Below are 13,058 nucleotides of genomic sequence, written 5' to 3' on the forward strand. Positions count from 1 at the left end.
AGGATGTCTTTTAACAAAATTTACAAGATTTGAAAAATGCATATTAAAGTAGATAAAATTTTATTATATCTTTATTTATATTTTATATGTAATATTTGATCAAAATTTGGTCACAAAAAAGTCAAATAAGACAAAAAATTTGGGATGGAAGGAGCAATATGTAATATACTGCTGATTTTCATGACCTTCAAAAACAGCTCAAGTTCGAAGGTTCACAACAAACATATGTTAATGTTATAACATAACGAGCCATGTTATAGATATAGTCATATACTCCGTAGTAAGTTTTACTCAGGTTTTCAGCTTATAGGCCTCAGTAGTTCTACTCAGAATTTCAGCTTATAGGCCTCAGCAGTTATTGTATTGCAGTTGTTTCATACAAACATGTTCACTATTACTCAGACCTAGAAGATGAGGAATCTCTCAAGTATCAACCATGAACAAGTTCTTTGGTGTCGCGTAGGTCTGGTTCTTATGGTTCTTGAGATATACCACTCAGGAACACGATCACCGGGGTTCTGCTAAAGAACGCATGCTTCAGCATCACTGAGTGGTGTGAGAGAGCAATAGATGATCATATTCACAGGGATGACAATGACAATCAGGGTAGTGATGATAGTGGCAAGGAGTTAGCTCGAAATTTACACTGAGAACATTATTTGCCCATGATCTGTCTGATTTCATCTTCAAGCAAACCGTTTCATCGAGCAGTCAATTATTATAACTTACACAAAATGCAGAAAGATTATAAAATATATTTTATATAAACCCGCCATAATTCCTTTGACGAAGATACATGTAATCAGTATGTTTTTTTTACTGGTAAATGTAAATGCAGAAACTGGATTCAGGAAACACTGCTTAAACAAGCATAAAGATAAACTGTTATTTACAAGAACTCAAAGTTCACACTGCTTTTGTAATTTTAACCTTCTCATGCATATCATACTAGAGTCATACAAAAAGATCCGAGATATCACACAGCATGAACACTAGCAACCCTATTCATATATAGTCATCCCTTCCAAATTGCTGAAGATCTGGGTGGGCGCCACCTCCAGGCCTGGGTGGGTTTCTGTACAATGCAACCAGAAGAAAAACAAATGTCAAAAGACAGACAAGTGTGTAAAAGAGCAAAACAGTACAAGTTGGTTATAAACAATTACTCAGATGCAATTTAAGTAGACTATTCTAAAGGTTAAGTAAAACTTTAATCGCTGATGGAAATAGAACAAGCAAAATATAGCAAAATTACAATATCTTGAAAGAAAGCCACAACATAGTACCTTGCAAATCGATTGGGCTCAAAACCAGGTACGCCGGGTGGACCGTATGGATCAAAACGAGCACCAGGTGGAACACCCCTGTTTCAATCAAGTAACACAGTTTAAGATTGACCTTTAAAGAACTTGGTCTTCTAATACACCAATGACCAATCTGATTGTCAACATTACTAATACACCAATGACCAATCTGATGTCAATATTAGTAATTTTTTAAAATATTAAATATTTTTATGTGGTTGAGTTGGCTTTGTTGGAATATACTTACGGAGGCATTCCTCCTGGAAAAACAGGCCGCTGTCCATCAAACTGCATATCGAAAATAGGATTGTTTGGTCCTGCAGTTAAACAACGCCATGTACATCAAGAGTTTTTACCTTTTGTATTTTCTACTCATAAGTTTCGAATTTCAAAGCTAATGAATAATAAACAAAAAAAAAGAGTATATATGTTTACAGACCTACTACATTTCCTCCCCCAATGCCATAATAATCCCTGAAAAGTTTGAAAATTGTCAAATGAGCTGAATAGAATAGATAACATCAATGGGATATAGAAAATATAAGAAGAATGACGCACCTAGAAGGATAAAATCCTGCTCCAGCCCCAGGAAATCGATCATCGCCACCAATGCCAGGATAAACCGGAGGAATAACAACTCTACTTTGCAAATGACATGTATAAATATATCAGGATACACATGGTACAAAACGTATCGACAATTAGAATTCTGATTGTGCAAACTAAATCAATATTCTAGTGTCAGATGGCTAGTAATATTTACCCGCAGATATAAGATATTAAAGGCAAATAGATTAGTGTTTACTTTCTTTTTAGTTTCTCTTCAATTCAGAGGCATGCATCATCCGAAGATATTATTTACCACTATATATGAATAAGAAATTACATCTGATATCTATCTAGCCTCTAAACCACTCAGTATGGAACACAGGGGTTGCGATTCAATTTTATTATAATTAAGGCACAACATATACTTATATAATTATTTTTAAAATGAGGCAACGGATTATGGTAATAAATTGACGGAAAAGCTTCTTATGTAATTGCAAGTACCTGGATGGATTGTATGGGTCGCCCTGAGGTTCCGAAGACTGGTATGTATCGGCTGTTGAACCTTTATTTGCAGAACTGAAAAACATAATATAACACTTCCATCAGAAGGCTAACAAATACCGGAACAAAATTGCAACAGAAATCCTAAATATCATGTAAAAGTTCTCAAGCATGCAATTTTCGGAGTTGATATTAACCCATAGTATCTTCAAATCGACAAAATTAGCATGTGACAAGACATACCTAGGGTATACCTTCTTCGTAGAAGCTTTTAATGAGATAATAAAGTAAGATGGACCCCATTAAGAAAAGTGATACATTGGATGTCGATTAAATAAGCTCAACCAGTCATATAAACTTGTCCAAACAGAATAATGAAAGCAACTTCTAATAGCATCCTAATTACACGATCTTAAATTTGTTTTTATAAGAAAAATGCTAATATTACTATCCACCAAAATAGTTTACAATCCACGTACAGTACATGATAACATGCTAATCTTGTTTTTACGCGTTGCGTATAAGCGAACTAGCGCGATTATCACAGTGGCATATAATCATGCTTATTCTCAAAACAAAACAAAAGCCGCACTATGTATAGAAAGACTGAAATACCCTAACTTTGAAAAACCTACTTTTTAGACTAACAAAAAGTGTGTTAGGTTCTGCCTTCTTAATTTAACAAAATATACCGACCAATAGTTTGATACTTTTATGTGATAACTCTATTATGTTGGAGAATTTTATCATGTAAACCTATTTTGCGTACTATTCTATTGTTAAATATTAGGAAAAAAATTTACAAAGTATACATGTATAAATAAAGATAGTTATATATATAATTTCATTTTTGGCAAAAAATCGTGCGAGTCACTCTTCAAAATTGGATCTTGCATTTTCTTTTCGATTTTGCGCATTTGAAAAAACCTTTAACCATATAGACAATGCAAACCATAAAACCAATAGTCAAGGCAGAAAGTCACAAGTTGAATAGCTAAAACCAGACAACCAATTATATAATTGAAAAACTAACACAAACATAACATTTAAAGGTTGTACTTAATGAGGATAAACCATATATACGAACTTAGAGTATATTACCTTGACTTGGCAGTTTCCAAGCTAGATGATGAAGCGGCACTCAGTTTACCTAATATCCCGTTGTTAATGCTAGTCACAAGTTTTCCCAAATCCTTGAATTGTGTACTGTAATTACTGCCTCCATTCTCCACAGTAAAATCATTAACACTGAAAATTGCAAATAGTCAATGAGCTCGATAATGCCTAATAAATCACATCAATAATACTTGTTTGAGCTCTCAGTTATGCTTAAAAAACAAAACCAAATTTCCGTATAGCTACATCCTCATAAAATCGAAAAGTAAATCAAAACACAAAGCATTAGAAGAGTAACAATTTACTTGATCTCAAGATGCAAGGGCTCCTCATCACCATTCTTCAAAACATCAACCAACAAAGCATCATTCATTGCCAAACACTTGACTAAAATCTTCTTAGAACCCTTGTCGGGACTCGAGTACACGAAAGCATAATTATCCTCAAACTGATCCCACCCATCAACTCCCACCTCATCTAACCACCAAAAATCATATCAAAACAAGCATTAACCATTAAAACAGTACTTAAACATAACAAAAGAACATAAAGCAAAACCTTTACCAAACAAAATCAAGTAAAAACAAACACTAAGCATCAAAAAACTACTGGGTATCAAGAAACAACATAAAAACCAAATTTTCACCAATAAATTCAAACAAAAATCAATTCAAACAAACATTAAGCACTAAAGAACTACTGGGCATCAAAAAAAGAACATAAAGATCACAAAATCAAACAGAAACCAATAAAAACAGTAAAAAAAATATTGAAAAAACTGATAAAGATTGGATTTTTACCAGTGGAAGGTGAGGCCAAAACGGCGTCGTCGAAGGCAGAAGTACCGGTGGCGACGAGAATATAGCCGGCGGCGAGAAAGGCGGAGTGGATAGCGTACGCGACTTTGTCGTGGGGGCCTCGAAAAGTGGGACGAGAAGCCCTAATCACAGCGATTACACCTTGTTCTGTAGCCATTGTTCTAGACTTCAAGAGCACGAAACTGACGAAACTGAAGACGTGAATTTCACACTGACCAGGACGTGAATAGAGAGTAGCGGAGAAAAGCTTGACCTATATAATGATCCGAAATATTTTTTATTAAATAAATCAAATTTAAAAATTTTGATTTTTGGAAAAAAAATTATACCATATTGTTTTTAGGTGTTCAATTTATTATAAAAAATGTATGATTTGGATTTTTTTTAAAAGGAAAAAATGAAATATTAGAAATGAACGTGTATTTATATTATAAAATCATATTTGGAATTTTTGATAATTATAATTAGAATTTTATTTTAAAAAAAATTGATAAGTTGGATTAACTTAAAATAAGTATTTTTGCTTAAAGCAAATAAGTGAAAAAGAGGTTAGAAGCAAGTTAATACTTATAAGTGATTAAATTGTTTGAGAAAAAAGTAGAAGTAATGAAAGAAGCTAAATAAGTTAGCATTTGCAACTTTTTATAAGTACTTTAGACTTTTTACTCAAATAGTAGGAATAAGTACTTTCAATTTATAAATCTAAAAATTACGACTCAAATAGTAGGAATAATTATAAAATTAGATTTCGATTTGAGATTAGAATAATTAATAAATATAGTATTTCTACTTCTTTCCCAAACAGTTTAATCACTTATAATTATTTTACTTCTTACTCATGTGTTAATCCTGCAGCCAAACCACCATGTTCTCCCCTCATTGTCGGTGGAGTTGTAATCTCTGATCAAGTGAAAATTACAATAATGTATAGTACCAGATAAGACAGAAATGCAAAGCCTTTTCAACAAGCTCAACCAGCAGAGTACAATCTAATATATTTACTTTGATTTCAGAAAAATGAAATATTTTCCAAACAAAGAAATGCTTTGAGAAATATCATCTGTTAATTTCTTTTTAAAATAGGCTATAAAATATTTACAAGCAATGCAATGGAATCAAGGACTATTAGTCAGATGCTCTGTACTCTTTCTTCTGGTAGCTCTAATGTAGCAAAAAATCGCGACCAAGAAAGTAGTTGCTAGGCCTCCGACAATCACTCCTCCACCAGCAACTGACTCTTCGAGTGCTGATCCGTGATGGTGGTGATGCTTCTTTGCTCCAGGCTCCCCAGTAGGTGCGATATGAGGATCTTGATGACCCGTGACCTTGTTCCCCTTGTCAGAGGATTCGTGATCATGGTCATTTTCAGTTTGAGGCAAGCTGACTGGACTCAAATGTGGTGCTTCAGACAATGACTTGGGAGTATTATGCTTCTGTCCATGCTTTCCAAGTCTACGGGCTGTTGGGGCTTCAGCATTGCTAGAAATTGGCGCAACATTAGGCTCTCTCAATATAGGAACCGTCTCAGAAGCCTCTGCAAAAATCACAAAAGCATGTACTGTGATCAAGAAAAGAAGAAAGTATTGAGCCATTTGCTTTGCTTCTGAGTCTGATATACTGCGTATTTTTGGTTTAATGATCTTGATGAAATGGACTAGATCCGTCTGAGTCTTATATACATGTTGGTTCACCTTAAGAAGGGATCTGAGGATTAAATAGAAACTTCGCGGTGTTATAGTGCAAGTATGGAATACTTAATTTGTTAGTAATATTTCGTACAAATTGTCTGCAGAATTGGAGAAATCAACGAGCACACACGTGTGATCGTATAGAATACTCGAGGGACAACTGGTATTTCAATTAAAGGAACATGATCTATCAATGTTTATAAGAACGATAGTACTGCATAGAGTTTATTAATGCAGAGTCTGCAATTGAAAATGCACAATAGAGTTCCAGGTTCCATTATTGTAAGGTGATGAGAAACTGCCTGATGGGTATGTGTGGCCGACCCATAGTTGTTTAATGATGGTTCTGCTGAGATGCACAACATTTGAGGGCACAAAATGATAATTAGATCAATCATCTCAGTTAGCTTTCTCAATGGGGCGGGGAAAATGGGGTCCCGCGTCGAATGAGGCAAATCCGTCCCGTTAAAATCCGTTAAATGAGAAATGTTAAATTTTTATGGAAGTTCTTGGAATCTTTGGTCCCTGATTTTTATACTATTCCAGAAATTTATATTTATATAAAATCCAAAGCAAACATACACAGTTTATTCTGCTCATAGAGCGGAGTATGTGGAGAATGGGATGTACGTAGATCTTACCTCTCTACTTTAAAAGAGTTTCCTCTTAATGAATAGAATGCATGTTTGTGGAGAATGAGATGTACGTAGATCTTACCTCTCTGCTTTAGAAGAGTTTCCTTATAAGTATAAACTGCAGCTATGCATTCGTGCACACAACACACGACATACATACATACATGACGAACATGATTCATAGTAGACCAAGCTAGGGTGTCGCAATAAATTATTGGAGGCAATTAGAGACATATAATGTAATCCAAAGCATGTGTACATCTTTGAATCTTATAGCTACAGGTATGGCGAAATGTTCCAGAAATAAGGGACAAGATGCAAATTTAATATGAGCTTCGACATACAAAGCTGGAACATAAACCATCTAGGCTGTTTAGACATGCCACTATACAGTAAAACAATTGATGTCTGATATATTTTCTGCAACTTGGTGACCAGATACCATGATCAGTCCCGATAACAAAGGAGTTCTTGTTCACTTTTCGACAGATAATGTGCTGATCCAATGTCAAATACCCGAACTGATGAACAAGTCATGAGAATTGGGATGCCAGAGGGACAGTGTTTTTTCCTTCTATATGCAAGAAAATAAATGAATTCTCAGGTCCTTCAAGGCTTGAATACGAACACTAAAGTTCCGTATGATTTTGGAGAACTAATGTTTTGTTTCCCAACCAATGGAATGGAAAACTCAAACTGGGGTAGGAGAGAGTGAAGCATTTTATCTCAAATTGAAGATGTGATCTAAATACATGAGGTAAGGAATGGATCGGAAGGGAAAAAAAATGAAATTTCTTAACATTTGTTATAACATAGTTCATTTTTAATTCCATTACTTCCAAAATCATTCTTCCAGAGCATGAATATATATGGTTATGAGGTCTCTGAAGAACAAGTACCAAGCAGGAATTAGTATACGACCTTTAATTCCATTGTTTCATATTTTTTCTATCAAACGAAGGATGCAAGTTCACTCCAGATATAAATAACAATTGTCAAAATTCTCGTTCAATCCTGATATAAATAACATTTGCTAAGATTTTCACTACTTATGTAACATCACCCTGCTAGCCTACAGTAGCAGTCGAACAGGATAAAAATGTGCCAAGAACAACACTATAATATGAAGAACAGGAGAGGACCAACACTATAATATGAAGAACAGGAGGCACCAACAGCTTAACAATCCACTTAACTTGATAATCACTAAACAAGACCCGTTATTGAAATAGAACTTTAAATTTTTCGTACATAGCTAAGAAAGGAAGTACATATATTCATATAACCTTCCCGGTTAAGTTAATGGCAAGCAAACAGGAAATAGTTATCAAACTAGCCATGCCGGTAGCAATTAGATCCAAAGGGTCCAGGACCCTTTTATTTGTACTAAATGCATTTTAACTTGACAAATATACATCATATATCTCAAACAATAGCATGCAACAAGTAAAGATTCAAACTAGACTGATGTTTGTTATAAGATAAATATCTTGAATCATCTTACAATAGCCAAATGGTACTTAACTTTAAAATATAAAAAAAGTAACTCAGATCACATAGCAAGAGTACACAAACATCTGTTTAGAAACAACATGATCCAGAACACTGAAAGAGAATATGAAAAAAAAAAAAAAACAGGTAGAAAATTCAGTAAAAAGACATCTTTGCTCAGTCAAAGCCTCAAATGAACCAGTGTCACCACTCATAGGCCCATCATGCTGAAAGGCTTTACATGTATACACTTTATATAAGGAGCTTCTCAATGGCATCCTGCAGCCACAAGTACATAGTTAGAATTATGAAAAGACAAGTTACCTAGTGATAAAGAACTTTCAGATAAAAGTACATAAACTCTAAGTTACCTTAAGTTGCTGAATCTGAGATTTCAGCTGGCTGCCCTCATTGCTTGTCACAGAACAAGAGATTACTGGTCTGGTAACCCCGCATGCCCGTCCAAGAGCTTGCTTGGAAGGAACAAAAACATAGGGCACATTCTGCATAGTTTATACAAAACATTCAGTTTTACATTTGGTACAAAAATGAACATTCAATAACAAGAATTGTCCGACAACAAATGACCTAAAGCAATTTTTTCACGAATCTATTTACTCGGAAAAAAGACCAAGGACAGAGATTATTGACAGACAAATTCACAAGACCCTAAAAAAATTAATCACCATGTCAATACATTTATAGCATCCTAAAAGTGATAACTGAAGAATTAGATGTGTTGGGCACAATGAGCTTCAACCACTTTAACTTAATTTTGTGACCATACTTCACATCAAGTACAACCCTGATATAGTGCTGTTTGAGCTTGATTTTAAGTTGCTCGAAGAGTTCAAAACAAAAGCACCCATGTATTCAGGCCTAAACAGAGTCAGTCAGATGCAAACTTTATATAAGAGCTACCACCAAGGTATTTCTTTTCATACATCACATATGTTGTTTTTATCACAAAAAAAAATCTCAGGTTTATTCATTTTCAATGCAGATTGAAATCTCAGGTTTATTGAATTTCCAATTGCAAATTGGAAATTTAGAATGGACCATTACTGATAATACCAGAGTTTCATAAGAACATTTTATTAAAAAAAAGAACATGGAACATGCGCTGCATCAAGTGTATAGTTAGACTCTATGGCCATGTTTGTTTCAAAGAGATAATAATCCCCGAACTATTACCTTTCTTTTCCTAAATTTAAAGGACTATCCCACAAAATTAAATTTCAATCATTTTTCAATACTTTTCTACGAGATTGCAATACCTTCTCTCACTAGGTATTATAATTCCATAAAAGTGACCTACTAAGTTGACTTAAGTATACTTCGGCAGAATTATTAAATTCAAGGTTAAAAAGGTAATATTCCAGGAACTATGATCCTTTAGAGAAACATAGCCTACATGCCTGCATTTTTATTCGGAAAATGCATACAATATGTATCGAGGCTTAAGAATAAGGCTAAATGTTACAATCATTAGAAAGAATTGAGAATACAACAATATGAAATGAAGTGATAATGCTAATGCATTCTACATATCCATGTCCTAAACATTATTAACTCTTCAAGTTCTGTTAGTTAATACAGCATAGTAGACGAATGATTAACTCAATCGACAATGCGTACAATTAACACTACAAGGCAATAGCATATCACAATCACACATTATAATAGTCAAACCACGAAGTAACATAGAAACAAATGTAAAGGCAATGGCATATCACAATCACACATTATAAAAGTCAAACCACGAAGTAACATAGAAAAAATTTGTGAATAGATACAGTAAGAAAAGTACCTTGTCTTCAGCAAGAAGGGGGAGATGGAGAAGAATCTCGAGAGGCTCAGTATCAGCAGCCATCACGACAAACTCTGAAATTCCTCTGTTCAGTGTCTTTGTTGCTGAAATCAAACCCAACCCATTAATCATCATACCAAAACACACACATACACATAATAGTACACAATTTAATTTACAAAGAAACATGAAAGTATTGGACTTTAAGCATATAAATACAATGGGGTTTAAGAGCTGACCTTCATTAGCACCCTTCTTAAGCTGCTTGTAGTTAGCAGCTTGCTGAACAAGATCAAGAATTGTGATGGTTAGCTGTGAATCAGCTAACGGGTATGCCTTTGGGTTCACTGCTTCTGCACTCTGCAATTTCAAGAACATATACATCAAAATTCAAGAGAACACACACAAACACAGAGAGAGAGGGAGAGAGGGAGAGAGGGAGAGAGAGAGAGAGGGAGGGAGGGAGAGAGGAGAGAGAGAGAGAGAGAGAGAGAGAGAGGGAGAGGTACCATTCTCGATGAAAAGAGAAACTAGGGTTTGGAGAGATCGCAAGAGAGAAAGAGGGGTTTTGAGAGGAGGCGAAGAGGGGATAGATATAGGGTTAGGGTTTTATGACTTTGTGATGATTGGTTGGTTGGGTTGCTTTCGTAACTTTTATCATTTTTTAAATCTATTATTAATTTTTTTAGTTAATTATTTAATTTATGTGCTATTTAAATTTAAGAATATCTGTATGACCCTGTTACTTACTAAATGTGTGAATTAATTGGTGAAGTAATCCATGTTAGTGGAAAAATAATTATATAATCCATCGATCATTAATGTGATATATATGAAACTTAATATTAAATTTTTTTTAATTTATTAAGTATATAATATTAATTTTAAAAATTAAAATAATAATAAGATTTTAAAAGTAGAGGAGACTGGAGAGTGTCAATAATCGAACCAGTGACTATTAGAATATTCAATATAAATGATTTCATATTGTAATCTAAATATAATAGGAATTATTGGAATAATCTTTTTATTTTGTGTCAAGTAGAAATATATTTTGTGATAATAATATTTTATATTGACAGTCGGGTTTGGGTTATTACTGATTGAGGCCTGAAAAAACCTATTTATCTGGATTGTTGAGTGGCCGGCCCATATCAAGTTGGATTTTTGGCTGGACCGGAGCCTGAAATATCTCAGTCATATAAATTCAATGAAGACTACAAATGTTAGTCATGTGAAGTATTACTGTTAAATATTAAATTTTGATAAAATTTAGTTACTCATCATTAAAAACAAAACAAGATACAATAAAAATAACAAAACTTTTTAATTGCAGCCTGCATCTGATCTCCATAAAATATTATTTAGGAATGATTATACCTTTTCAGGAAAAAGAAATTCTATTTAATTTTTTTCGTATAATTGAATGAGATACTAAATCCGAAAAATTCATTATCCAAAATGAATTTCTTTTCTGACTCCGTCCACAAAATTAAATTATTTTTCAATAAATAAAGAACCTTAATGTTGGTTTTAAAATTTAAATAAATAAAAAGACTCTATGCAAATTTTTCCCTTTTTATTGACAATCTATTTAAGGAGTGATTAACCAGCACAGATAACAAAAATCATAACTCAAATGACTCGATATGTAGCTTGCAGTGACTCTTTAGTTTGATCAATAGCCAGCTGAGACTGTTTCTCCCTAGATCAGAAAGCATGCATCTTGCTATTTCTGCATTAACTAAAACATACTCCCTCCTTATCTTTTTTCTTTTCCTATTTGTAATGTCGGTACTGTTCATAACATGAGACAAATTACTAATTTACATCTAATCTATAAAACTAAATATAGTCATGAGTGATCTTGTTAGATTCGTATTCACGAGTACTTTAATACGGTGAAGTTTTTATATTTAATGCTACTACGAAATGAAAGATATTAACGATCAAAAGTGTGTGTTGGCAAACGTGAAAAGTACAAACAGGAAAAGTATTTAGGGACGGAGGGAGTACTATTTATAAACATTACGTTAAGTGATCGATTCTCTCGAGTTCACCAAAATCATAATATTTTCATTCATATTTAGGTATTGTTTGAGATTGCTGTTGACGACAACAACAGCATCTTGAACAGCATTTTTTAACTGAAAAACTGCTTTTAGAAAAACCAAACCCTTCCATACTTTTGGAAAAACCTGTTTTCAGCTTTTGCAGAAAACAGTTACAAATTTCACTATCAAACCTCACAAAAAAAATTACTCCCTCCATCCCATTTTAAGTGTCATGTTTGACTTTTGAATAGTTACATTGACCAAATTTTGACTGAGATTTACACCCATAATATAATTTTGAAAAATAAAAAAAATTATGTCACTATAAAGCACATATAATATATTATAAAATTTGATTTTTAGTTTTTTAAAATAATGACGATTTTGTTCTTTATACTTGGTCAAAATTTGGTCAGTTTGACTATTGAAAGTCAAAACTGGACACTTAAAATGGGATTGAGGGAGTAATTTTTTTTTATTATATCTCAAAATAAGCAAATATCCAAAAAATTACCAAACAGTTATGTGATTTCTGCAACAGCATTTTTTTACCAGCAGACAACACAACTATTTTTAACAGCACTCTCTAACAGACCGTTAGTAAAAATAAATAAATATGTTTCACATTTGAACCTGATTTATATTTTGAGGGTCATTTTGATTTCTGGTTCTCTCGGTCAATTTCTGTTTGGCAAGTAGCAATGTCAACCCCTTCTCTCAACTTGCATGCATAACTATGTGAACCTAAAAAGCATATGATGTGGTCAAATCATCTCAAATATGGAATATTGGCCCCAATAGCTCTAAACCAAGAAGTTTCTACCATTGTTTACCTAACACATGCTTTAACCCTACTGATCAAGTCAGAATCATTATTTAGATGGGCATTTCAGTCTTATCTTCAGTGCTCAAAGCAGATGATCATTATAAAGTAAAACATGGCTGCGTCCTCTTACATTATGGTCAGTGTTCTAAAAATCGGATTACGAGAGCTAGTACACGGATTTGGTTGTGGGTTCCTATCAGAAGGCCTCATTCTAAATTCCTAATGAAGTGGATTATGAGAGCGAGTACACTGGCATTAGTATG

At 33.6% G+C, this 13,058-nt stretch overlaps 2 protein-coding genes across 2 annotated transcripts; both read right to left on the bottom strand.

Moving 5' to 3' along the window:
- Positions 1–846: 846 nt before the first annotated feature.
- On the bottom strand, positions 847–4,526 carry LOC108197618 (probable proteasome inhibitor). The gene is made up of 9 exons (XM_017365284.2): positions 4,274–4,526; positions 3,779–3,950; positions 3,459–3,605; positions 2,358–2,432; positions 1,863–1,943; positions 1,744–1,778; positions 1,552–1,621; positions 1,287–1,364; positions 847–1,075 (listed from the first exon to the last, which is right to left on the bottom strand). Exons 1-9 carry the CDS (start codon positions 4,446–4,448, stop codon positions 1,006–1,008), a joined length of 903 nt encoding a protein of 300 aa, XP_017220773.1. The 5' UTR covers positions 4,449–4,526; the 3' UTR covers positions 847–1,005.
- A 3,539-nt stretch (positions 4,527–8,065) lies between these two features.
- On the bottom strand, positions 8,066–10,559 carry LOC108197510 (uncharacterized). Its single transcript, XM_017365156.2, has 5 exons — positions 10,425–10,559; positions 10,155–10,275; positions 9,916–10,019; positions 8,477–8,608; positions 8,066–8,384 (listed from the first exon to the last, which is right to left on the bottom strand). The coding sequence occupies exons 1-5, from the start codon at positions 10,425–10,427 to the stop codon at positions 8,358–8,360; spliced, it is 387 nt and encodes a 128-aa protein (XP_017220645.1). The 5' UTR covers positions 10,428–10,559; the 3' UTR covers positions 8,066–8,357.
- Positions 10,560–13,058: the final 2,499 nt, after the last annotated feature.

The sequence above is a fragment of the Daucus carota genome, chromosome 8, assembly GCF_001625215.2.
Source record: "Daucus carota subsp. sativus chromosome 8, DH1 v3.0, whole genome shotgun sequence".
Taxonomy (NCBI): domain Eukaryota; kingdom Viridiplantae; phylum Streptophyta; class Magnoliopsida; order Apiales; family Apiaceae; genus Daucus; species Daucus carota.